The sequence below is a fragment of the Rhyacophila brunnea genome, unplaced genomic scaffold (genome assembly GCF_057557595.1).
Source record: "Rhyacophila brunnea isolate RB1 unplaced genomic scaffold, BYU_Rbru_1.0 scaffold_5, whole genome shotgun sequence".
Lineage (NCBI taxonomy): Eukaryota > Metazoa > Arthropoda > Insecta > Trichoptera > Rhyacophilidae > Rhyacophila > Rhyacophila brunnea.
The window spans coordinates 44,157,942-44,184,992 of record NW_028233170.1 but is presented as its reverse complement, the minus strand read 5'-3'; the positions used below and the strand labels follow the sequence as shown (position 1 = coordinate 44,184,992).

The following is a 27,051-nucleotide window of genomic DNA, read 5'->3' as shown; positions in this document are numbered from 1 at the left end:
AAGAAAGAGATAAGAAATTGGGAAAATAATTTTTAGGATCATCAGTGTCCGTTTGTGTCGTCCACTCTGTCTTTTATTTCAAACGTGCCGCATTAGTACCTAATCATAAATATTTTAAGTTAAATTATGAAAACAGTAAATTTAATAATAACCATTACTTACCATTAAAAACCAATACCTAAATACATAAATATTTTTAATTCGAAGATAAACCAATACTTATGATGAAAATAAACCTATAATCATATTAATATGTGCGTTCCACTATTATGTTTAACACTTTCATCTTTTTAGTACATATTTTTTTAATGTGTGAAGATTGATAAGTTTTCTCGAATGTGTAAGACAAGCTTTTAAACAATTAATTAATTAATTGAGTTACGTATATTATTATTTGATTTAGAAAATATTGCCTTTTTATGTATAATTAAATAATAAATAATTATATTATGAAATTAAAAATCTCCCTCGATACATTCGAAAGAAAATAAAAATAACCAATATAATGAAACTGTTCAATGGACACGTGTATTTTATAACACTTTTATTTAAATCGATGGTAGATAGGTTCCTAGTAGGTAAAGGTATTGATTAATATTATTAAAATGTAACTTATTAGTCTTCGTCTTTATTGGTTGTTCCGACCGAATGACTGAGGATCGTAGCCCGGATGGTTAGACTATATCGGCACCCTTTTCCCACGAGTTTTCCCCACCGTTACCGGCATGCAAGGTCTCATTCCGTGAAGAACCCATGGCATTCTTGATTCGATCCAATCATTTGGAGATGAGTACACGGGCACAGCGTTTGGGACAATATTTTAAACATAGTTTAACAAAGTTTTAATATAAATTAGATGAGGTTGTAACAAGTTGTACCTACCTAAATTAATATTTAATTTTATATCGCATAGTTTCCCTACTAGGTGACATTTAACATGTTCAGTATTTTCAACACTTTTCAGTATTTCAGTGTATTTAGGAATAGTCATTACAGATGGTCGGTACTTACACCTAATTTCCGGATATAACCGTGGCCATATTGTAAGCAGTTCCTTGTAACTTAATTTCCCATTAATATAGCCCAGTGGCGAAGGGTGGATGTAGGCTATTAAGATCTGACATAAATAGTTCATCCTAAACTTTGTCAGTCAAACTTATTTGTTTTCATTGAATTAAATGTGTAAATAGTGTTTGCTAGTTTTAAAAAAAAAATATTAAACCATGCCCAATCCAAGCCATAGTACATAATAGCTGAAAAATATTCGTCCATCTATAAAATATCTCAAATTCTGCCATTAAACCATACATATTTTTTGATATTTATAGATAGAAAAATATATTTTATTTCGATTATGGTTTGGTTAAGGCAGAGATTCATGAATTAAAAAATAACTAATCAACGCCATCCGTAATATGTATTTTTAATTCAACGAAAACAAATAAGTAAGACTGAAAAGGTGTGCACTACTTTTGTCGGATTGCTTACAATAATTATATCTAAACTAAAATGCAGTGATGTCCCGTGGGGGTAGGCAGATTGAGCGTTGCTTGGGGGCGGCAGTTACTCGAAGGGCGGCAAATCGAGGAGAATGATTTCGCATAATATATAGACGTAGCTAAAATTATTTTGTTTACATGCCCACAATAATAGCATAGTAAAAATGGTGTGGAAATAATAAATCTGTGTATTGTTAAATTTAATGGAACAACCCAATGTGTGTAAAATATCAACCACATAGAACCTCAGACTCTGATGATTTGGGTATATTTATTGTTTTTTTTTATATCTAAATTTAATTTTGTATGTATTAGTGGTACCTACATATTTTGTTAGTAATGTATCCATACATGAGATTTATTAGATATTGGAGTCATGAAATGATGATAAAAAATACTGTATAAAAAATGGGGCGGAATTTTGGCGCTGCCTAGGGGCGGCATTTTGTCTAGGGACGTCACTGCTAATATGGTTTGGTTTAGGCATGGTTTCATTGAATTTTAATAACTAATCAGAACCATCTGCAAATTTGTATTATTAGTTCAATGAAAACAAATAAGTATGACTGACCGTGTTTAAGTGCATTATTAATATCGAATCTTAACAGCCTACCTCCAACCTTCGCCACTGGTACCTATAGCCTGATATATCGAAAAAATGCGGATGAAAACACTTCAGTTACATAATTTCGAACAACAAACGAATGCTTAATTATTTAATGAATCTTCAAAGACGAATTTTATCTTGTTATTTTTAATTTGGGTAATCTAACCCGCTTCTCAATTATCTTAATTGATAGACGCATAGATAACCTTGATTGATATTTATAATTTGTTCTAAATCGTAAATAGACAACCAGTGAGAATATTACGTATTATCGTATTTGAATACAAACTACAAAATATGTTTTGGTTTTGAGATGCGTCTTGTGAGGTGTTTATGAGGTGATGATTACCTTGAAGATGTGTAAACAATGCCTGGTGCCTGCTATGAAGGATGTAGCACAATAGAAAAAGAATTGTCGATTGTTTCGACATCGAGAATTGTATTGTATACAAAATTATGCTACAGTTTACAATGGTAGCTCTAAATGTTGGTTCAGGCATGGATATTTTTATTACGTGTAAATTTAATGATGCAATTTGAGGAAAATCCGGTTATACAAAATACAAAGCGAGTTTTATCATTAGAGTTTTCACTTTCTATTTCGAAAAAAAATTAACTTCGTCGTTATAAAAATGAATAAGAAACCTTGGTTATTTAATTCACAGCGTTATAGACGAGCTTATGAAGGGAATAGATACCTTCGAACGGGACTCATTAATCTGTTTTTGACTGGTCAAATCTGCATTGAATATCTGTGTTTGACTGGATGAAAAATCCTTTTACCGCAATTATTGTGTAAATAAATTTTATGAAGTAAAGTTACTTAGCTACTTTATAAATCAACATTACTGTGGAACCGATGGACGGTTAGAAAATTTTACTACTAACAGAGATTCTAAAGTGGGTGGTAGGTATAAAAAGGTTGACTACTCCTGGGCTAAATGATAAAAAAGGAATTTTACGGAAGGTTAAATTTAATTTAATTTGTACCTACCTTTCTATAACCTATATTTACCATGGTGTACCTATATTTTTTATCAACCATACAACGCCATGATACATTGATATCATTCTTTAATTTTATCATACTTATTTAATAATATAGGTATAGCACCTAACGAAAAATGATAACTCATTTTTACAAACATTTTCGGCACCCTGACAGAAATTACGTGTCATCTGAAAAATATCATATACACAGTGACGTCCCGTGGGGGTAGGCAGATTGAGCGTCGCTTGGGGGCGGCAGTTGCTCGAAGGTCGGAAAATCGAGGGTAATCATTAGGTATATGTATATATACATGGGTACCTAAATTTAGTAATAACGGGAATATCTTTTCATTAAAAAATTGAGCTCACTGGTTGGAAACAAAATGTATTAATTAATATGAAAGGTTTAACAGCAATGTAATTTTTTCGTTCGCGATGTCTAGTTTACTTCCGTTGTTCTTGGACGTCACGTCATTGATGACAAGCAATGACACGTGCAGATTTGCGAATTAAGTTTTAATTATAGGTAGGTACATACTAACCTAATAAATGTATCCATATATTTTTGCCAGTCACTCGCGAGTTTTGAAAGTTGTATCCATACAACACATTTCTTAAATATTGGAGACATGGAAGGATGATAAAAATACTCTATAAAAAATGGGGCGGCATATTGGCGCTGCTTAGGGGCGGCATTTTGTCTAGGGACGTCACTGCATATACATATTATTATATACTAGCTGAGCCAGCTGGCGGTCGCCAGTCTGTCTCGCTAGGTCTTGCAGACGGCTTGGCGGTGTTGGATATTAATATATTTGTGTAGTATGCATAGACGGTGCCATAGTTTTCCCTTCGGGATGGATTTTCATTCACCTCAGACAGTTTGACATTTCGCTGATTTGTCAGTTTTACGATTTGCAAGTCATTACTGCCAATATAAATTTGGGCTCGTATGCATAATCTCTTCTAGAGTCTGACCTTCACAATGTCGTCCGATACCACCTCAGGCTGATAGACCTAGCAGAACAGCTGGCAATCGCCGATTTCTACCACTGACATTTTAATAGAATATAATATGTTTATATATTGCACTTTTTCATTCATACTTATATTATGTTTTCGTTGAACTAAGAATACATATTACACATGTTGTTGGTTAGTTTTTTATAATTCATTAAACCCTGCCTAAACCAAACAATAGTAGTTAAAACTATTATTCTATCTATTAACACAATCACTGCTGAACTTTTAAATACCTTGTAATTACCATATTTAAATAACACGTTAATTATATCTAATGGCCAAGTACTCCAAACGCGCCAGTCGCGATGTTAGCACTAACGCAACGTCTTACGTGTTCGAAGTCGGCGCGGAGCGGAGCGGCGCTTGCAACTCAAACGTATAACCGTATAAACGTATAACGAAAAAAAGACTGTCTACGAACATTTTCACACACGGTTATACATTTGAGTTGCGCGCTCCGCGCCGACTTCGCCCACGTAAAACACCCCGTAAATGAGTTACGCCCACGGTGGCCGCGCGGCTTAAGCATTGGACTATCACGCCGTGGGTCCCAGGTTCGAATCCTGGGCCTGGCAAGTACACATATTGTTTTTCAATTTGTGTGTGAGTCAGGGTATGGACCTAATAGGTTGAGCAAGTGGCTGAAATCCATTTCTCGCAAAAAACAAAAATCTGTTAATACAAACCTCTACTCTGTGGAGGCCCATATGGTCGGACATGGTCGGAAAAATGAGTTAAAATCCTTACAGCGCTGAAGGCATAATTGTTGTGTCTGTATTAGATGGCCATTAGATATAATTAGCATGTTATTTAAATGTGGTAATTAATAATAGTAATTAAATACTCCGCGGTGAATGTGTTTTAAAAATTCAAAATGATTTATGATTTAATGGCATTATTTTAAATATTTTGCAGACAGATGCATATTATGGCTTGGTTTTCCCAGAGTTTAATTGAATTTTAAAAGCAAACTGACAACATCGTAAATTGTATTCTTACTTCAATGTAAACAAATACGTAGAATTGACAAAGCTTAGTGGATCCACCCTACCTCCACCCATCGCCACAGCAGGATAGTCTAATTTTTCATACATTTAGATTATTGCGTTACAATATTTTTATTTATTCAATGGGGAAGATCCCATTAGATTGAAAAAAAATTAAAAACTATCTCTCGTAATAAGTCTTTCAAGACACCAAGATACTCAAAGTTATTACCACTCTGAAGGGGTGTATCAACACGCTTTGCTTAGGAGCAAAAATGGTATTTTATTTTAAAATTAGTAGGTTCTTAATAATACTACTGATTAAATTCCAACATGCTTAATTTTTTTTTTTTTTTGTACCTACCTAATTATGGCGTAAAATAGTAATAATTGACTATTATAATATTATTTGCCAATAAGCGATATTAAAGGTGATAAAGAATAAATGATATGTAATGTCATTTTTTACAATATTCATAATTTACAATAACATAATCCATCTTACAATAAATGTCTAGATTGAAATTGATTATTTTATGGGTGCTAATAGAAATGTCACATTTTTTCGATTATTCCTGCAAATTCTAAATTTGAATTCTGACACGTCAAATGAACTTGTTTTAGGTAGCTCGCGAAAGAAAAGAAATGACAATCATTAGTCTATTAGTTTGACAGATAAATAGCAGTGACGTGGTTTTAGCTTATATTTTCGTAATAATTAGTGAGGAAATATGCATTTAATTCTTGTAGCACGCCAATGTGCCGCTTACAGATTTGAATAGTTTTGTGGAATATTAATTCATATTTGTGAAATATCGGTTATATAGAAAGTATTAAGCGACAATATAATCAATTTGAGGTAGACGGACAGCAAGAAGCGAAAATGTATGGTGACGGATATAAAACGCGATTTAAAAATGATTTTATCTGTGATTGTGTCGAGTTTTATCAGATTGTGCCCGATTCAAATGGAAGTAGATTCGGGACTCCAAAAATTGAAGTGAATTCCTTTAATAATCAACAAAGTGGTATTTCAATAAAAAAGTTGACGTATTTTCCAAAATCTCTTAGGATAATAATATATAGGAGATAATTATTATTATACATACCACAATAATTTATTTATTTATTAATATCTCCTACTGTTTCATAGATGTCATTGTCATACATAAACACATTGCCAAGGGAATGGGACAACTAAACGCCAGGACAATTGGACGCCGCACCGTCGTAGACATGTATTTTATTCAGTTTATGTCTACTACTTAGTAGCTTTAATTCATTTTACTCTTAACATAATGTTTTTTTTTATCGCGGATTGAGAATTACCATGCCTAAGGCTTTATATAAAAATAAAAAACTCTTTTTTCGTTGGAACTTAAACATATGCACGATTAAATCATTATTTACGTGTGCATATTTAAATTCTCACCAACTATTAAATCATAATACGAGTATAATAATTTAAATATAAATAATAATATTAAATATAGTTTTTAAAAGAACCTATAAGTACGTCTATTTATTTTCGAATTGCGTGGCGTCCAGTTGTCCCGGCGCCAAATCGTCCTAGACCCCATTGCTAATGCAATGTGATGGTCACGGGGACTGAATGAGCGTTTACGGGGGACGGAATATGAAACATGTAATTTAATACAATTTACTGATAATTTAAAACCCAAAAAGTATGTGATCGTTGAATGCTTTTATATTATTTCGTTTCATCATATTATTATTTAAATGTAGTTCAAGACTACAGAATAGATTAATAAAATAGAAATGCAAAAGCCAGTTGCCATCGATCAAGGTTTTGAAGCTGGATTCGGTTTACTTTTTACAATAGTCAGATCATAGAAAAAACCCAAAGCGCACTGAGTGTCCTCAAATATTGCCAATATTGCATTCAATAGATTTATATTAGTGACGCACGAACCGCGGCCCGTGGGCCGCATGCTCATCAAAATAATAAGTACTTCATTACCAAATTTTTCATTGATTACGACAGAATTCTAATCCTAGGTGTAGTGCAAGAAGTCATTAACTAACAAATGCATGTTTCTCGGCAAATCGCTTTCAAAGTTTCTTATAAAAATCTACAAATAACTTTTTATACAATTGATGACTTCTTTCACCTCCAAAGCAGCCGTTCCATAGCCAAAATCGTATTGTTGACTTATTGCCTTCATAGTTTACATAAAAAATAACCCATAATGACTTCTAACTCAGTTTACCAAAAATGTCACTTAATGACTTCTTGCACCACACCACTAATATACTAAGTTCTAACGTGAAAATACATATGTACGTAATGCAGAGTGGAGTGTGATTGCAGTAGCCGATATATAAGTTATATATCAGCTACTCCAATCACATAATATAACTATTAAATAAAAAATAATAAAATATATGTCTCGTCTAGTATAATAGGTATATCATTATTTTTCAACATTTCGACCTAATTAAAAAAATTAGAAAATGGATAATTGGCCCTTCTTTCAAATAGGTTGTCTACCACTGATATTAAAAATAACATATTCTTTAACACATTTTCAAGTTTATCCCATATTTCTCCACACTCGAGAAGGCAACCCACCAAGCGCTCGAAATGGAAAAGTTTACGACCCAGAGCGCTCGAAAATTTTCTGAGGATATTTACATGGTTATCACATTTTTAAACAACAGTGTGCTAGATTTTTTGTTATATGACATATCTAGCTCAGATGGTCAAATTATTTTGTCCACGAGACGGAGCGATAACTTTACAGATTTCAGCACATTAAAAGTAAAACTATTTCTTAATCAATTTATGATTTTATAAATAAATAAAATCTCTAATTATTATGCATTTTATCTCTATAAAAGACATTATTTTGATTCCAGGAATGATAATATCAAAAAGAAGGGGCAAGAAGTGAGTGAGAGTTGGCTCGCATGATGAGCTAGGGGCTGAGAGTACGCAATGAGAGCGTCCGCGCACTTGCTGCTGGTGGTGGCGGCGTGGAGCGCACTGGCCGGTGCCCAGCGGCCCCCCTGCCCCCCACCCGGCTCAATTCTACCCTGCGTCTGTGCCACTCGGGGAGAGGAGTTACAAGTTTGGTAATAATAATTCATATTAAATAAGGCTTTAGGTTATGTGGCATATATCTTCTAAGGCAGTAATCCTACAGACAGCTACAGTAGCCTGACTACCTACAGTAGCCTGACTAGAAGAAGACTGTGTAACTGAAACGTTTGCCTTTGACTGTCTCAGAATGTAAATCGATGGAATATTTTTTTTTTAGATTTGAATCGCTAAACTGATCATGAAAAGTCAATTGGCGAAAAGTTTAGATTGATAGGACAAATAACATATATGTGGGTGGCATAGCCGATAAACCAAGCCTTTGGCGGTGTAAACTGAGTGAGCAACGTACCCCTTCTGCCCTGACACCTTTATTAGGGTCTGCAGTAATAGATCATTGTATTTTGGTTGGGTGGTCATGCCGCTCAAACTGTTATCAGTATGTCCTAACACTGAACCGCATGGCACTGTAAAATTAATTTCAATTAAAGACAATTTTATGAAAAATTTGTTAAAAAATATTGATGTTTAGAATAAAACCTTTAGCCATTATCGTAATACATGTGTTTCTTTGAAAAGATTCAGCGTTTATATGGTGGTAACTTTACACTTTTTTTGGAACTTTTCACTACACCGATAGGCCTCTTTGCCTGATTACCTCGCATAAAATTAGATCAAATGATATTCACTTGTACATATTAAGTATATGTAGTAATAAGAAAATATATGTAAAAAAAATATTTAAGAATATAGAGCCGAAGTGCAAAGTTATGAAATGACAACTCTAATTCAAAATAATTTATAAAATGAGTTTTTATCACTTGGTATTCACCACACATTTCCTATTTATAATTACCACCCCCTCTACTCAATGAAAACTTATTATTGTGGTTATTACACTTACTTCTAATTTTATTACAGGTGCACGCACAGTGATTTACCAAAGGTAGTGGAAGGTTTAAAAACAATCGGGAATTACATTTCCCGACCCATCGATGAGCTGATCATCGAACACAATTACTTGCCATCGTTGCCTGGACGTGCTTTCCGGACTCTGAAAGCGCTTCGTCTCATGCTGCGGCACAACAGTCTCGAGCGAGTAGCTCCGGGATGGCTCGCCGGCCTCGAAGACTCCCTCATGGAACTGTTTATTGTCGAAGATGACCTTAGGAGTTTGCCAGTAGACAGCGTAGCTCACATGAAGAAACTACAGGCGATCACAATAGAAAGTGATCAATTGAAAAGGTTACCTAGCTTTTCGAGATTGAATAACTTGAGATATCTCAAGGTACAATCGTCATCGTTGATCGAGCTGAACGGAAGAAGTTTTAAGCATTTACCGTCACTGGAAAAATTGCAAGTGACCGGAAGTCCTAGATTAAGCAGGCTGGAGTCAAACTTGCTACATGATTTGCCGCGATTGTCAATGGTTAATATATCAGATTGCGGCTTGACATGGATTCATTTGAGAGCTATGTCATTATTGCCATCTCTTGCTGAGGTATCTTTTGAGAATAACAAAATAACCGACGCAGGAATGGTCGGTCGGGTGTGTCGCGAGTTACCTGCTTTGGCAACGCTCAGACTCGACGGAAACCGCATCGATAGACTCAACGAAGCCTCGTTTGTAGACTTGGCAGCTTTGAAAGAATTATCCATATCCAGGAACAAAATTGTTGAAATATTCCATGGAGCTTTTCACAAAGTGCCTCTACTGAAAACGCTCGACCTCAATTATAATATTGTGCAGCGTGTACACCCGGAGTCATTTTTACAAACTTCTGGAAGTGGACTCGAGGAGTTGTGGCTTGTAAGTAATGAAATAAATCATGTTTCTGAATTGAGAGCAATATTAGACGCACTGCCTAGGTTAAAGTTTTTGGATATGAGTAAAAACGTATTGGAAGATATTCCTTACGGAGCTCTGAGAGGACATCCGACATTGGAACGTTTACATTTGGACAGCAACAGGATACGGACGATCGAAAGAGAAGCGTTTGCAACAATGCCCGCTCTCAGAGAGCTCAGATTGAGAAATAATAGCCTCTCTAACCATATAGATGGACCATTCTGGAATTTGCCAGCACTCAAAGGTTTGGATTTGTCGATGAATTTCTTTAGAAGGTTGGAGCCACGTCTGATCACCAATTTACCGTCCCTGAGAAAAGTGGATTTGAGTGCAAATAATATTGCAATAATCGATCCAATGACATTCTTAGAAACCCCGCTATTGGAAAATGTGAATTTATCTGGTAATTCTTTAGCAGCGATTCATCCGGCTACTTTCAGACATCTCATGGGGCTTTATGAGTTAGACGTAAGCAGAAATCGTCTCCTCGAGTTTGTCCCGGGCTTACCGAGAGGTATAGAATATGTGCACATGGCAAGAAATCAAATGAGTTCTTTACCTCTTCCTCCTTCTCCAGATTTAGATTTACCGTCACTGCGGATGTTAGATTTGAGTGCTAATGCTTTGAGAAATATACCAACGGGAGTAATGACATCTCTTCCTCAATTGAGAAGACTAGATATTTCTTTGAATGGCTTACAACACATTGAAGACGGATCGTTCAACGGTTTGGCCAGATTGGAAATGCTCGACTTGCACAGTAACATGATTATGTCCATAAGTCCTAAGGTGTTCAAAGACATGGTCGGGCTGACACAATTAGATATGCATGGAAATGTTTTGGAAGTGTTGAAAGGAGATATTTTGCGTGACACTCCTCATTTGAGGACATTGGATTTGAGCAGAAATCGATTAAGAGAAATGTCTCCCAATGCATTAGAAAAAGCGAGAACGTTAGAAAGAGTAAATTTATCATCTAACTATTTGAATGAACTTCCTCAAACGTTCTCCGGTTTAGTAAAATTGGAAAAATTGGATATGAGTAATAATCAGTTGAAAGCTATCTCTCCCAGTGTTTTGGAGAGCTTGACATCTCTGAAAGAATTAAGAATGTCAAATAACAAACTCTTGGAACTAAAAGAAGGAGCGTTCCAAGATCTGCAGAGTCTTGAAATGTTAGACTTACGTGGAAATGATTTAGAAATGATACATTCGGGAGGAATTCGAACTTTACCAGATATAGAAACAATTCTGATGAGTGGGAATCGATTGATTGAAATTCCTGACGCAGCGTTTGCAGAATTACCATCATTGAGAAATATAGAACTGCAAGATAATAATCTCCACAGAATTTCGAACAACGCATTCTACAAGGTGCCTCAGTTGCAGTTTTTGAATTTGAGCAATAACCAAATTGGAGGCCTAGAATCGGCGGGGCTGAGAAATGTCAAGTCTCTGGAAATTTTGGACTTGAGTCACAACAAGGTAACCAGAGTCGGAGCTATGGCGTTTGAAAGTATGGAATGGCTGGTGGAACTCAAGATGGACAGTAATAAGATTTGCGCAGTGCAGGGGTCACCATTCAACGGGATGCCCAGATTAAAAGTATTGAGCATGAGAAATAATAAAATGACTTCATTGCCGGAGACATCGGTGAAGGCTCTTCGCAGTAACATTGCAGTGTTGGATATAGATGGTATGTGTAAAAAATTGTTACTATTTGAATAAAATTACTTTAAATTGTCACTACATACTAAAGAAGAAGAGAAAAATATTGATATAATATTTCATAAATAATTTATTGTCTATGATATTTTGATTAGATTGATTAAGTTTGTATGTAAATACGATAATTGGTCCGATTCAGTTCACAATAACAATAATAATTATGAAAGTATAATAGTTTTATGCAACAAAAAAATAATACTTATAATATATGCAAACAAATAAATTATTCAGTACCAACTAGTTTTAACCAGTCCAAAATAATGGACACTGCATGTGAAAAATATGAGGGCCCTATGGAATGACCCTGCTTATAGATTTTTTTTCTTTTATGAACGGGATCAATGTGGTTGAAAAATGATCTCTACCTACATTGCAAGAAGGGTCTGTATTGCAAATCTGCATTCATGTCTTTATAGCATTGTTATTGTATTCTGCTAATGCACACATTCCCAACCTTTTTCGAGAAGTGACCCACGACGAAATTGTGAAAAGGCCTTTTAATACGATAAAGAAAATGCATCGAGAATAGATTTTTTATTATAGTATATTCAATATAATTTTAACTTGAGACATATTTAAAGCGATGGTTGATTTTGTAACCAGCTTCAAAATCCACGATTGAGTTTTCGTTAATGCTAAACCTCAGCATGTCATTTTCAACATTTAATGTGTTTCTTGCTTTGGTTTTCAAATGAAAAAGCGTTGAACATCCATTCTCGTAGAGATATGTGGAAGCAAATGGATATAAAACTCGAAAGGCAAGCATAGTAACATTTGGATATGACTGATCACACAGAATCGATTCAGAAATTTTTCATTAAATAAGTTACGTGCCGAAGAATTGTTTTTCAGTTCCACGAATTCGTCTTGTCGGTTGGACCTTGGGGTGTGATTTAGTTAAAAATAAAAAAAAATTAGGTTAACTGTATCAGCCAGCGACCCCACAGAAAACCTTTGGTGTCGCGACCTATAGGTTGGGAAGCCGTGTAGTTAATGCATCTGAATATTGTATTGAATGAAATATATTGAATATAACACATAGTATCGATAAACTCAGGAACATATTATTATAAACATTATAAACTATTAGAAAAATGTTGGACCGAGCGCGATATGAACTCAAATCATTCATTGTGTGAATTTGTCACACTAAGCTTGGTGGAGTATGAAAGACTTCAGATATCGAAGTTGTTAATAATAATTCTCTTGAATTTTAGACACATTGATAGTTCAATGGATAATTACACTCATCAGGACATTTAATGATGTGAGTTTGAATCCGTTTCTCCATTGCTTCATTCATCCATTTCTCGTAAAAAACAAAATCTGTTAATACAATCCTCTACTCTGTGGAAGCCCATATGATCCTATTAGGATCGGACATGGTCGGAATTTTTCGAATCGGCATGTTAGGTTTATTAAAACGATGTATTATCAATAAAAAGATTATTGTATTCTTAAATTTTGTGTATTAACGTATTGAAAAATTACTAATAATCTGTTTATTTCAGGGAATCCACTTGTCTGTGGCTGCAGTCTGGTATGGTTTAGGGCGTGGCTGCAAGAAGCATCCTCAATCGGACCGAGGTGTGCTGACGGAGCTCTTCTGAAGGACAGAAAACTTTACAGACAAGAATGCGACAACGAAAAACTCAGAGAGGAACCCGTTTTGCCCGGCTGCGAGGGAGAGATCATCGACACATCCCTGTACGGAACATCGGAAGTCTTCTCGCCTTGGATGGAGAAGATCCGAGACCAAACGAACCCGGTGCCCCAAGTGACAAATAATGTACACATGGCGCCTTCTCCGGAAGAATCTGAATATTTCTACGACGAATACGTTGATTACCCATACAATGATACCAATCTTGTGGAATTGAGTAATTCGAGTAAATATTTCAATCACAATCGATCAGGTCATTTCAATGGTACTCCGTCGTATCATTTTACTCCGGGAGATACGCCCACACTTTATGCGGGACAGAACCCTAACAGAAGTAATACCAACCAAGGAAACCCAACTAAACCAATTGGGTCAGGATTTACTTTCTTTGGAATGCCCATTCCTTCGCTGAATATCGGAAAATTATGGGGAGCGGAGAGAAAAACTGAGAGAAAAGTCGTAGACGGAAGATCTCGAGGTCCAGGAAGGGTGCAGAGTTATCCTCCGACTCAACCCGACTATCAGACTGGAGGTTTTGTTCCATTAATGCCGGGAGCTTCTGGCGGATTTATGCCAATACCGGACCCCAGTGTAAATGTTTCACAAGCCGATAGGACGAAGAACAATCGGACATCGTGGCCGGACGATTTCCCATCGAGGCTAGATAAAATAACAAAATCTGACAAGGATTCCCGAGATCCGGCCTTAGGAGTTTTCGGTTCAGATGAAGTGATAGACAAAGGGGCACTGTTTAATTCTCAACAAAATACACAAGTCAATCAAAGCAATTATGTTTTATCACCGCTGAATCATAATCCAAACGAATCTCTCAATGCAGAACTGAATAAAAACACAGTTCACAATTACGTTAATATAAATCCAAGTCTATCTAAAGATATGAGTGTGATTGACAATAATTCTAGTTCAGTTGAAACAGACGAGCCTTCAGTATCTGGTGGTAAACGAGCTACCGATAAAAAATCATTCACATATGAAGAATTACTTTCTAAAGACGATCGTCCGGCAGAGATACTGATTAGTAAAAATACAGTCACAGGCATTCCTAATAACACATCTCGGGATTCAAATGAATACAGTTTTAATAACAGAAGTTACCCGAGTAGTGTAAATGAATTCCCTACGACGGCCTATGAGAGAGATTTAATAACGAGTACTTTACCATCGGTCGTGGTTCAGAAACATTCTTTGGAAAATAATGAAGAAATTTCCAAGCAAACAGCGTCACCAAGTGCACTATCAGTTCTAGCTGTGCCGGGTAATCAACAATATACAGCACCGGTCGGTAGAAAGACGGCGACTATCACAAAAGTAGAATATCCTCACAGTTATAACGACAATACCCAGATACCGTCTTCGGTGGAGCCGTTCAAGTCTAATAACAGAGGAGGCAAAACATCATTTTACAACGACAACGACTCTACGACAAAGAACACTCCGTATAATAGTTCTTTAAGTTGGTACTACAATAATTATAATCAAAGCACTCTTGAGCCGTTCATCGGACCGGGGGTGGAAAAATTCGGTACTAGTAATAGCGGCGGTAGTGTGCAATGTGATAATTTAGTGTTTAGTGCGGCATTAGTTGTCTTTGTGAATGTCTATTATTACACCTCGGGCCAGTCACTCGATTGACAGGGACAATTTTGGGTGATTTTTAAATATTGGGAAAATCTTACACGGAAACTATTGTTATTTATATTGACTGCTTACTCAGATAGGTAATCAGCGCTATGTTAACTGTGTATATTAAAGATATAAATAATATATTGTATATAAGATTAATTAATTTTTCTTTTATTTGTCCAATGTGCATTTTTTTAAATATGACTATGAAATATATTTATAAAATGTTATAAAACTATTAATAGACATGAGCTGATACCATGACCCAGTGTTACCCGACTAAAATAAATAATTATAATGGGCAATGTTCATAAAAGAAAAATGTATTATTTTAGAAAACAAAATACACAAAGAAGTTATGTAAGATGTTTTTTGTTTATTTTCATCGAGGAAAACCCAGCTTTTGGCCCAACACCATTGATATTATATCTGCAGGATTCATTATTCCATACAATATCTATCAGAAAAATGGGAACTTTTCGCAAAAAAGGTTATAGGTGACAAAAATCCCATACTAAAATGTAGGTAGCCAGACCTCCCTATCCTAGACCACTCACCAAAGCCTTGAACCATGATCCACTTACGAAGGTTGTATACCTAAGAGAATCTCCTTATACCTACACTTCTGCTGCCTTTCCCTGCACTATATATATAGGTATTCATACGGCAGCAGCTTGTCACTGACACACAAAACATAAACACTATCTGTCACAAAATCCAGTCACAGCTCAATGCTTATTAAATTACATTTTGTACTGCTGAAATCAGGAGATAAATATTCATGAACTTTATTTTTATTTTACTGGATAACTGAATTAGTTGTCACTACTACAATGTCAATATTGAAAGTGTCTGCAGGCATATGTGCTGATTTCATATTATTGACTTTGGACTAGAAAATACATCTGTGGGTGCATGAATTTCTCCAAGGGACCGCCGCATGCAGAAAATTTTCCAAGAGATCCAATAGCTCAATAATTAAACAAGAGCTTTCATCCCGACAGTGAAAAATGTAAGGTTTGAGTCCCACTTGGATTAAGTGGTGATTTTACTTATGCGATCATCGCATGCATATCATATTTTTACATTAGTTTATTCATTCATATGGCGGAAGGCTATAGATATTATACAACATAATAATACACATAGAATGAATGCCGTTGGGTATTGATAGCTAGATATGAATACCAAAAGAAAAATATTGATATATTTTTGACATTCTTAACCACCAGGACCAAAACAAAATCTTCACAGAATAGTTCTCTTTAGTGAGGCATCGCTCCAAGCAAGAAGTAGAAATGTTAGAAACTCTGTTTTGCTTGTCCTTTGCAATCACTAAAGCCATACCACAAATAAGTATGGAGACATCCTCTTGGCAATAACTCATTTTTGCCAAAATGTCCCTAACTTGTAATAATAGTAATAAGATTTTCAATCCATTGAAAAGTCAAAGGCACAAAAAGATTGATTCAAAAAAAAAAAATGCAAACCAGATGGGATTGAGATAAACAGGAAGATTATAAAAATAAAAAGTCACATTGCTAGAAAATATTTTGACAGAATTTTATTGTTAAAATTAAATTTACTCCAGTGTGTTACGATAAATATTATAAAACAAAATTATAAAGCCTAGTCCAGTCCAAGAAAATCTATATATGTGCAATGTTTCCCATCTGACGGGAAACGAAAATCCATGAGTATGTGTATCAAAATATATAAAATGTTCATAAACAATTTTGATACAACTTTCGAACAGTTTTTATACAATGGTCAATGTTCACCGAACTGATGTATCTTGGTCTGGACTAGGCGTTAGTATACGTTTAATATCTTAAACATTATTCAATTACGACTTCTTCTTTTCATCCTTACTTTTGGTGGTTTCTTTCTTATCTCCTTTGGCCTTATCGTCTTTAGCCTTTTCGTCCTTGTCCTTCTTCTCTTTAGACTCTTCCTTCTTTCCTTCTTCCGCATCTTTATTCGTCAACTTATTATTGATGAGATTGTGGAGGGCGATGATCGACCTGACTAAGGCAGCCAGATACACGACGAGCATCTGATCATTAGTTTTAACATACAAGTTATCTGTAAAGTTATCCTGCGTGATATCAGGCAAGAGATTGAAAATATCCTGCCACTGATAGATAATCTGGTGATTGATCGGCAGTTTACCTTCCGCTACTTGGAACAGGTAGTCTTGAATTTCTTTTAATTGAGTGTGAAGTCCACGAAGACCTAGAAGTTGATTGGTAATACGCTGAGATAAGCTTCCGACGGTTGTGTCCTTGATGTCACGGAGAAGATGTTCAACGCCTACCTCCTCTGCTTCCTCAGCGCCTATTTCACTAGCTACGTGATCAAAAGTTTTTGACGTGGGCGAGCCGTCATCGTGGACTTCTTCGACCGCTTGATAAGCTTCAGTGGGCAGGCCGAGATCTTTCGGTTTGGCGTCGATGATTACGAGAACTGAATTAGGGCAGTATCTTCGGACTAGTTCGTTGATGGCGATATCGTTCTGATATAATTTTGGCCCGGTGTGGTACCAGCCCACCACTCTTTCTCGGGCGTTGACCTTTTTGAACATGCCGTACATGTTTTCGAGGTAGTCATGATCGAGGAACCAAACGGATTTGTCTTTATCGTCTTCATCGAAAGGAACTGAAAAATCAAAAAGAAATTTGTGCTGAAAAACTAATGCTGGTAATTTTAATTTAACACAGAATAGGAAATAATAAAGGTACCAAATGTCGAGTAACAATAATTGCTATTGACTGACAGCTTAAAAGAAAATTCGGTACAAATCGGTTATGGGGAAGCCAGCGGTAAACACATTTTGAAAATAGCCGATATACTGGATTATTTGTTAGGTTGGGTTAGTATAGGTTAGGTTTTCATTCTTGAATTCATGAATTTTGCCAAAATCGGATATGACAATTAGCGCGGTTTCCACCTGGCTGCCCCATAACTGACTTGTACCGAAAATTCAAAGGTATAGTGCAACCTCATGTTCATAAATCTTTTCAAGCCTGGCTGTGCCTGTGAGTGTTTCACTACATCTACACAAGGTACTGTAATACTGGTACAAAACCAAAAATGTCGGCTTGAGAAACAACATTGTTATGGCAATAGTACGTATATTGTCTATGATGTTTACTTAATATTTTCGATATTAATTGATGGCGTCTACACAATATATTCTAACTGCATGGAATATAATAAATCTTTTAAATAAGAATAATGACGTGATTTATTATAATTAACCTTGTTCTTACTTATGAAAGTATTACTAAAAAATGGTATAGGCAGGTGTTTAAATCTGATTCGAACCAGAATGAAAGAAAAGCTACACAGATGGCAACTCAATTGGGCAGGAGTCACACAACTGCTCAAAAAAACATTTCTAAATGAATGGGGGATGAATCCCCTTGCCCCCATTTATAACATACCTAGGTATGAAATATTATATAAACTGCTGTCAGTCAGTAGGTACTTAATATATTATAGCTAGTAAGACCTACACAGGAGAAATAGTCATCATTAAGATGTTAGTTAATTGTATAAAATGGATTTATATGGTGGCTATTTTTTAATCACCGTGCATCGATACTTTTTATGGCATAGCTAAATACATGTGCAATATTGTTCTATATTCATAACGTAATTAATGCAATTTCCAATGAGTTAGTGATAATCAACAAAAGAAAAGGTTAAAGAAAAAGAATTATTTGCCACAATTGCAATTGATTTGGAATAGAATTTCAACCAGAGAGAGTGAATGCATTGCTGGACAGAGATAAAATGCGAATATCTGCAATAGTAAGAGTTATTCAAACATACCTGCAAAACTATTGGATACGTCCAAAACTCCCTTCGCACGCCAACAACCCAAAAGTACACCAACAACACGTTTTTGATTTCCAATCTTTCCCATGCGGTTGAAATGGTCAACCACACTTAATAATACAAGTGGATGAACCACAACTTTGGTTGCTGTCAATTCTGGCATAATTATTTCTTTTACTTATAGTAATATTCTCGATTCACTCGTCCTCAAACAAGCCGACAATAGACAATAATATAGAGTTTACACTGACATTCCAAATTGAAGAAAGATGCGCCGTCAGTGTTGAATATGTTGCCATTCATCTTTTTCTTTATGGAAATAGCATTGATGTTGTAAAAACAATAATTTTAATTCTTTTATTTAAAAGTTAAAAATAATTATTGCAGGGATTATTTTAAGTCGCATTAAAATTTCAGGATAAAAGAAATACGGCGGTTTTTGATAAAATAAAATAACTATCAAAATTCAAAATCATAAATACACAGTGACAATAATTAAACGATAGTAATAGACAATAAAATTAATCATTTTGTCGAGTTCGGAGTTTGACAGGTGTATAGTGTGTACCTATGGTACCTACCTATTTTTTTAGTTTTGTACTATTGGCGGCTAATAACATAACCTCAACCTCGAATCTTCCACCGTTATAAGAATAATTACATTATAATACAAAATAATAGTAACACTCATTTGCATAAATTTAATTGAAAATGTCGACTAAATCCATTACATTTGTTACTGGTAATGCTAAAAAGCTTGAGGAAGTTATCGCTATTCTGGGGAAATCATTTCCACATAAATTGTGCAATAAAGATTTGGATCTCCCTGAACTGCAAGGAGAGGTTAACGAGATATGCATTAAAAAGTGCCAAGAAGCTGCACGCCTAGCTTGTGGCCCTGTAATGGTAGAGGACACTTGCCTATGCTTTAATGCAATGGGTGGACTTCCCGGACCTTATATCAAATGGTTCCTTAGTAAACTTGGCCCAGAGGGTCTGAGTGACATGCTTAGTAGCTGGGAAGATAAATCTGCCGAAGCTATTTGCACATTTGCTTATTCAGAAGGGAATGGACAAGAAGTGTTACTGTTTCAAGGGATAACCAAAGGTACGATCGTACCTCCTAGAGGCCCAAGAGATTTCGGATGGGATCCATGTTTCCAGCCTTCTGGTTATGATAAAACGTATGCAGAATTACCCAAAGAAGAAAAAAACAAGATATCTCATCGGTATAAAGCTCTTCATAAATTTCGAGATCATTTCCGTGAGTGAATATCCATAACATAAGACTTCTTACAACTTTCCTTAAAGATGGTCATGTTTCTTTAAACATTCATATCATTTTTTAATACCTTATGGTTACCTGTAATTTTGTTATTTTTAATAATACAGCTAAACAAAAAATATACATAAGACCTTCAGAAACATACATATTAGAAAAAATCTTTAAAAAAATATGGTGCCAAACGAGATTCACACCATACCTAATTACGACGAAATTAACTAAGTACCTACTTAATCAGGCAACTAAAACGCTTCTCAAATTTCATTAATATTGGCTAACCGCTTTTGTCGTTTGTATCAAAGTACCAATAATAGATACCTTCTTTGATTCCTAGCCAACATCCGGATCTTCAAATTTTTTCTTATGTAAAGTAGGTACTTGCTTTTCAAGATTTATGTTTCTAAGGTGTTTTCAGATTATGTATGTTCGATAAAGAATGTTGCATTCTTAAATCTTGTGAATTATTCGTTGAATAAAAAAATAGTTTACAATAGATAATATGTTTTATTTACATTAGGTATATTCCAACTCTCATCCCATAACTGAAAAAATTAAAACCATTTTAAATTCCTACTTGATTAAAATCCTTTCCAGTGATTCCAGGGTATAAGTCTCACCGAATCAATATGAAATTAATATTTAATCAATATGAAATGGATTATTCATCATAGTGTCAGTTCCGTAGAGTAAAACATACGGCCTTACACTTTTGCCCTACTATGCATTCACACACATAAAATTAATCTCAGGTAGGTAATACTTAGGCTAAGGCCAAATAGTGCCTTGCTTGGTGACTACGTGCTAGGTGACATATCCTAGTAAACGAACGCACACTATTCTATCGCAATGAGCACACTGCACGCTTCGCGCCTCGCTACATGATTATGTGTCACCTCGTGAGTCTCCCGGCGAACAAACGTGTTGTGAGATCCCCGGGGTTCCAGCGGCTAGCTCAGGCGTCCATCGAACCCCGGATTCACAAAAAAAAGAAATTCAAACGGTTGGAGTGTAAATAAAACACAGTCCTTCGTGCTCGTAACGTGATATTGTTTATATTTTACATTTTCTTAATTTTTAGTTTTACAAATTATATTTGGGATTTTTACAGTTGTAGTCGTCAGGTCCGTACCTATCGGAAAGAGGACGCTTACTAACATCCTTTTTTCTTTCTTTTTAAATTCCTCGTACCGACGCCATCCAGCAAAAAAAGGACTCTCGTGATTGGCCAAATTTTATCGCGTGATCTTTGATTCGGCGAATCACGAGCCTGACCCTGGCGCCGGCGCGCGAGGATTTCACGCACAATGCGCGGCAAAATTTATTATATTTAAATCCTTATATTTAGTCTTAAAATTATCTCTTTCATCCATCATCATTTTTACTTTTTAAATTAAAAAGAAATACTTACGTGGTTGAGCAAGGAATCAGATTAGATGTTTTATGAAGCCGTTTCTAGAGGTCAGGGTTACGTTTCGACTTAAGCTACTAAATGATTATTTTACACCGGGAGAAGCCCGCCTGTAACAGGGGTGTATCAGTTGGTTATTTTTATCGTGTCACCTAATGATTTTGCCATTGTCTATGGATTTTGCAAGATGGCGGATATTTCTTCAGTATGACAAACGTCAAACACCGTATATTTTGACGTTATGAATAATGACGCATGGCAAAAATGCATTCAACAAGTTCGAATTTGAGACTTTCGAAATTTTAAACTTAAATGCTCTGTGAGAAGTAGCTTTCTGGTTAGTTTTGAGAGTGACATATCGTTATTGACTTGAGCGCATCCAAATGTCAAATGAATTTGTACCTAGACACGTAGCCTGCAATGTGGCAGTAGTGTTTTTAGTAGACAAGCATAGCATCTAGCTCAGGACTAGCGAAGCACCTGCCTATGTGGCCGAAGCCTTGTCCGGGTGGTTCGATCTTACAGAACTATGCATACACAGTGATTGAGTGAAACTGTTTTGTTCTCTTGCCTCATTTAGCAAAATGTCATGTTTATTTGTTGCTTTTTGTGTCTGCCTGTTGTCGGGACCATCACATGGTATACTGGCATTCTATATTAACCACGAATGTTACATCTTTCTCCACAGTCATGTTGAAGGATTTGTTATACACAATTTGGAAAAGCCTCAGAAACATAAAAATCTTATAAAAAATGTTGGATTTAGTAGAATTGAAACACACGTCTCTCTCTTTCCAGGCAAGGGCTTTAACCACTTACCCTATTACACATTACACTATCTGATGTGTCTTTGAATTCCATTAATGATGGTTACTATCTTCGTAATTTAAACTAGTAGTGTCATCTGACAACAAGTGTCGCCGCGCTTGAACGGCTAGCATAACAAATAAGCGTTTTCTTCACCATTATAACCTATATCCTACCAAATAAACATAACATACATAATTTGGAACACATCAGGAACAAAACCTATCAGAATTAAGCTCAAATTACATTGGCAAATTCTCAGGCCAACCGTCTGGCACGATTGCCTCCGATCGTGAAAAGTCACTATTGAGTCATTCCCTTAATTGCTTGTGAGTGAATTGGAAGAATTCCTATTATTTGGGCCCGATCGTGTCGAACATTTCTGAGAATGTACGAAAATATCCGAATTAACCTTGAGCTTCCATGAGTGACCGCGCGAGCGTGTCCTATCATGCATTTCGTCTATTCAATTCTAAACTATCCTAAACGCCAATTTTTCGAAATAGGTTTTTTTACATTAATCGATTCTCTATGAAATTTCCAACATTTCTGTATAAACCTAAATGCAATCATATTGAATTTAAGAAACAATTATTTTCATGCCACTTCTTAAGTATCCCAAGTGAGATTATTTGTCAATGTATTGAATTTTTCATAAATTTGAAATTGGTAAAAATTCCCCAAAATTTATTGTAATTTGAAACACAAAAAATGATTTTTTAATATTTCGATATTACAGAACTATATTAAATTAAGTATAGGTTCATAATTTCTAAATTTCGCTTTCCTGCACATTTTATGATTTGGCGTTTAGGATAGTTTAGAATTGAATAGACAATTTGACATAACAACACAAATTCGACGTTTACATAATGAAACCTGCTTGATTATATTCATTATTTTAACAGACAATAATAATACCGTAGTAAATACAATCAGCAACTCGTTCTAAATTTCATTTGTTGCTTTACTTATAATTATTCACACTAGCAACTAAGCATATATTATGAACCAACCAAATCAAGCGTCAACACTATTGAGTTGGTAACTGAATCGTTCAGTGTAAAAAATGGTATTTAAAGTCAACAATTCGCGAGCCGAATACTACAAGGTTCTAAGTGTTCGTCCTTGAAAAAATAAACCCAACAATGAAGTAGTATTCTAAGCTGCCTCATTGTTACTTTTGTTTCTCCAAGGACAAACACTTAGAACCTTGTAGTTCTCCACTCGCGAATTGCTAACGACGATCGATCGTTGAACATGGTTGGATCTACGAGTCAGCTGGTCTAATAATTATTAGGCTTTTAGAATAAAAGGTTTTTTATAGTAGGTATGATTATGAGTGTTACAAATTATATTAATGGTCAATAATGAATGTTGGTGCACTATTCATTGAATAGAAAATGGTTTAATTAAAAATATGAACATAAATTTAATCGAGCTGCACATATTATTGACAGCTGCAATAGTGCTTTGAATTTTTTTATACATGGAAATGTGATAAAACAGTACCTAAAATATTTATAGCAGAATGATTATTAAAAGATTATAAGTTGTGATAAAACTATGATGCTGCATCGATCATTTTGTTAATTGTTTTATTCCTTTCAACTGATAACTTATCAATTACCTATCATACGAGGAATGTTCAGGGACTCACAACATTTATTTTATTAAGAATCTGATATTTCAAATAAATATTACGAATTTTAATTTCTTGCGTTCCCATCTTCTATTTAAGATTGAGAACCAAATTGTCGAATCTTCATTTCCCTGTTGTGTGCAGTTGCATCAATTGTACAACATCTTAGATATTCAGTTGATTTCTGAAAGGCTAGTCAGGAAAACTTTACTGGATTTTACCTCCCATCAATACATTTAAACAATATTACTTATTCCACATAGTTTAATAAGAATCAGGACCATTTTCATCTGCTTCAATGTACATCTTCAACTGATATAATATTACATGCAGTGACGTTCCTTAGCAAAGTGCCATCCTTAAGCAGAATTAGAACGCCGCCCCCTTTCATATTTAGTTTAAAATTGTCTATTCGTTAGTTGCTTATCTATCTATTTTATTATTTTTTTTCTTTTGACCATGTCCAATCCTAATAGGAATATATAGACCTCCACAGAGTGGAGGTTTGTATTAACAGATTTTGTTTTTACGAGAAATGGATGTTAGCTACTTGCTCAACCTATTACGTCCATACACTGACTTCAAACACAAATTGAAAAACAATAATACGTGAATTTTCTAGACCCAGGATTCGAACCTGAGACCCACAACATTATAAGCCGACGCGTAACCTGCTCGGCCATCGTTTGGCGATCGTAATCAGACAAATACACCTTAAATCTCTAATTTTACATACACACCATCTATTAATAATTAGAGCAGTTCCACAAAACCTACAATCAAACAGTGATGGTTTTAGGTGTCTGGAGATCTGTGACACTAGCAGGTTTGGAGGCACCCCTGTGAAAAATTTGCCAGTACGATAAACCGCCATTACAATGTGTATTACAATACAATAATAGTAAAGTTATGTTGGCAGGATTTTTTATGCTTCGATTATAATGATGTCTTTCTAATAAAGCGATAGCATCGCCTGCTTCGTTGGAAACTGCTACTGCTCTCAAAAGTTGTCATATTTGTATTCGTTCCTTTACTCGCCACCCTTTTTTAATGTGCCGCTGTTTGAGGTTTTGAGGATCGATGTCTCTGCCGAGAATGCAACCGTGAGTTTGTGAGCACACACGTCAGTCCTTGTTAATAGATGTGATCATAAATAGGCGCTCCATGTGACGGGCATATACTCTGGATCCCGCCCGTGAGTTTGACACTCTTGTCCTGCAGTATTGCAAGTCTGAGATGGCAAGAGGTAAAATTACACGTAGTTATGCTTATTCTATATTCAATGCCGCAGGGTGTCAGGGTGATGTAAGTAAATAAAAATTATTACTGTTTGAAATGTACTATTTCGTCGATAATTTTCTACAAACACTCTCAATCGTATCTCAATTTTGTCAGTTTTGAGTTGTTTGATGTAATGAATTCAGTATTTGAATACGTATATACCTATTCCACTAACACGTATCTCAAAACATACTTTATAACATAAATAGATGTAAGCAATGACAAAAAAATTGTATCACAATAAAATACTTTTATAAATATTATAAACTCGTATCTTGAGATACGTGTTTGTAAGTACACAGAATACTAAACTTCAACAGATGATTATACTGAAGTTCTTTCAAGATACGTGTTTACTGCAGTAATATTTATTTATTTAAGGCCATGCATTAGTTGAGGCACGGTCTAAAAAGATCGTTGCTAGGCGATGCGCGGACTGCGGGTCGCGGGTGAAAATGACACCTGTCAAACGAAATATTATTTTTCATATAAATCCAACATACGTTCATTTTATGTTCTGTTTATTGTTCTATTAGTAACAATAATAATATATTCATTGACATGTTTTCTTTTTAAAGTAAATGGGTAACGTTTTTAGTCATCTTTACACGATTTTAGAATTAATTGACCCGTCGCCATCACGCAGCAAAGTGACGTGCTTCTGGCTCGAGATTCTCTCAGTGAATGGCAGCGAGTCCAAAATTTCGTCGCGCCTACAGTTCGAAATTATTTGGCGTTTCACTGATGCGTCACCTTAAGAATACAAAACATTGTGGACATAACAAATCTAAATTCAAGACGTACACAACATGAGATTTACATTATAAGTCAAACATTACCCTCACAAGAGAGAAGAGAATATAGAAAAAAATATATATATAATAATAATAATAACAAAAAAAATAAATAATCAAAACATACTTAAGTACAATTTAATACAGAAAAATATAAAAATTATATTTTAAGAGAACGAAAAACATACAATTTTATACAGAAAAATACAGTTTCAAAAAGAAAATGCAAAGTACATTATTGAAAATGTCTATGTCTTTAGGGACCGCATTTACTAATCTTGTACACCTCGCTAATGGTGCCTGATAGGCTTGACACGAGGAAACGGTTCCAATCCAGAATAAATCATGGCTGCGACCATGTAGGTAATTGACAGGCACATGCAAATTCAAATTCATTAGGACACCAGGATTGGAAACCATCCCTCGCGATAACAGGCAAAAGTGTTCCAACAGCAGAAGAGACCGACGAGATTCAAGAGAGTGAAAAGTAAGTATGCCTTGTAGAAGGATTCACAGTAAAGTTGTAACGCAACCAGTGCGATAGATTGAAGAAACATAACATTTTTTTCATTAAAATATGTGTAACTAAACTAAATGAACATTTCATAGAAGAAAATTTATTTTTGAATTAATAACTGAGAATAAAGTTGTTATTTGCCTCTCCTGAAAAGTTGTGTTTTTTGAGATACGTGTTTGTAAAAAATTAACGACGATTTGTGATCACTTATTAAAGGATGAAACCTGTTTCAATCTACGTCATAATACCAATAATTATTAATTTTGTGATGACTAATAAAGGAAACAAGGTATAATGGAAATTATCATTTATAAAACATTAATTTTATCTGATTTTGATTAAAATGAAATTTCCCAGTGGTGCAGAATAATTATAGTGATAGGTAATAAATTATAATCTTGCTGATAATAAAGCAATTCTCTCA

General features: G+C 35.1%; 4 protein-coding genes across 4 annotated transcripts in view; 3 read left to right on the top strand and 1 right to left on the bottom strand.

The window, feature by feature from the left end:
- Nucleotides 1-15,147, top strand: part of atk (artichoke) — a 98,647-nt gene extending 83,500 nt beyond the window's left edge. The window contains exons 2-4 of the mRNA XM_085955406.1: nt 7,986-8,201; nt 9,088-11,711; nt 13,255-15,147. Coding sequence (XP_085811532.1) covers nt 8,065-8,201; nt 9,088-11,711; nt 13,255-15,059 — 4,566 coding nt within the window. The 5' untranslated portion in view covers nt 7,986-8,064 and the 3' untranslated portion in view covers nt 15,060-15,147. The remainder of the gene's footprint in view (nt 1-7,985; nt 8,202-9,087; nt 11,712-13,254) is intronic.
- LOC147066447 (uncharacterized) overlaps nt 1-27,051 on the top strand; it is a 1,147,709-nt gene that overhangs the window by 269,556 nt on the left and 851,102 nt on the right. The window lies entirely within an intron of this gene.
- On the bottom strand, nt 16,600-19,141 carry Rpn8 (regulatory particle non-ATPase 8). Its single transcript, XM_085955412.1, has 2 exons — nt 18,888-19,141; nt 16,600-17,708 (listed from the first exon to the last, which is right to left on the bottom strand). The coding sequence occupies exons 1-2, from the start codon at nt 19,054-19,056 to the stop codon at nt 16,897-16,899; spliced, it is 981 nt and encodes a 326-aa protein (XP_085811538.1). The 5' UTR covers nt 19,057-19,141; the 3' UTR covers nt 16,600-16,896.
- LOC147066453 (inosine triphosphate pyrophosphatase) lies at nt 19,443-20,633 on the top strand. The gene has a single exon (XM_085955413.1). The coding sequence runs from the start codon at nt 19,605-19,607 to the stop codon at nt 20,163-20,165; it is 561 nt and encodes a 186-aa protein (XP_085811539.1). The 5' UTR covers nt 19,443-19,604; the 3' UTR covers nt 20,166-20,633.

Coding starts and splice junctions, on each gene's coding strand:
- Rpn8 (XM_085955412.1), bottom strand. CDS start 19,056: ATGCCAGAATTGACAGCAACCAAAGTTGTGGTTCATCCACTTGTATTA. Junction 17,709..18,887: donor CGTATCCAATAGTTTTGCAG/GTATGTTTGAAT, acceptor TTGATTTTTCAG/TTCCTTTCGATGAAGACGAT.
- LOC147066453 (XM_085955413.1), top strand. CDS start 19,605: ATGTCGACTAAATCCATTACATTTGTTACTGGTAATGCTAAAAAGCTT.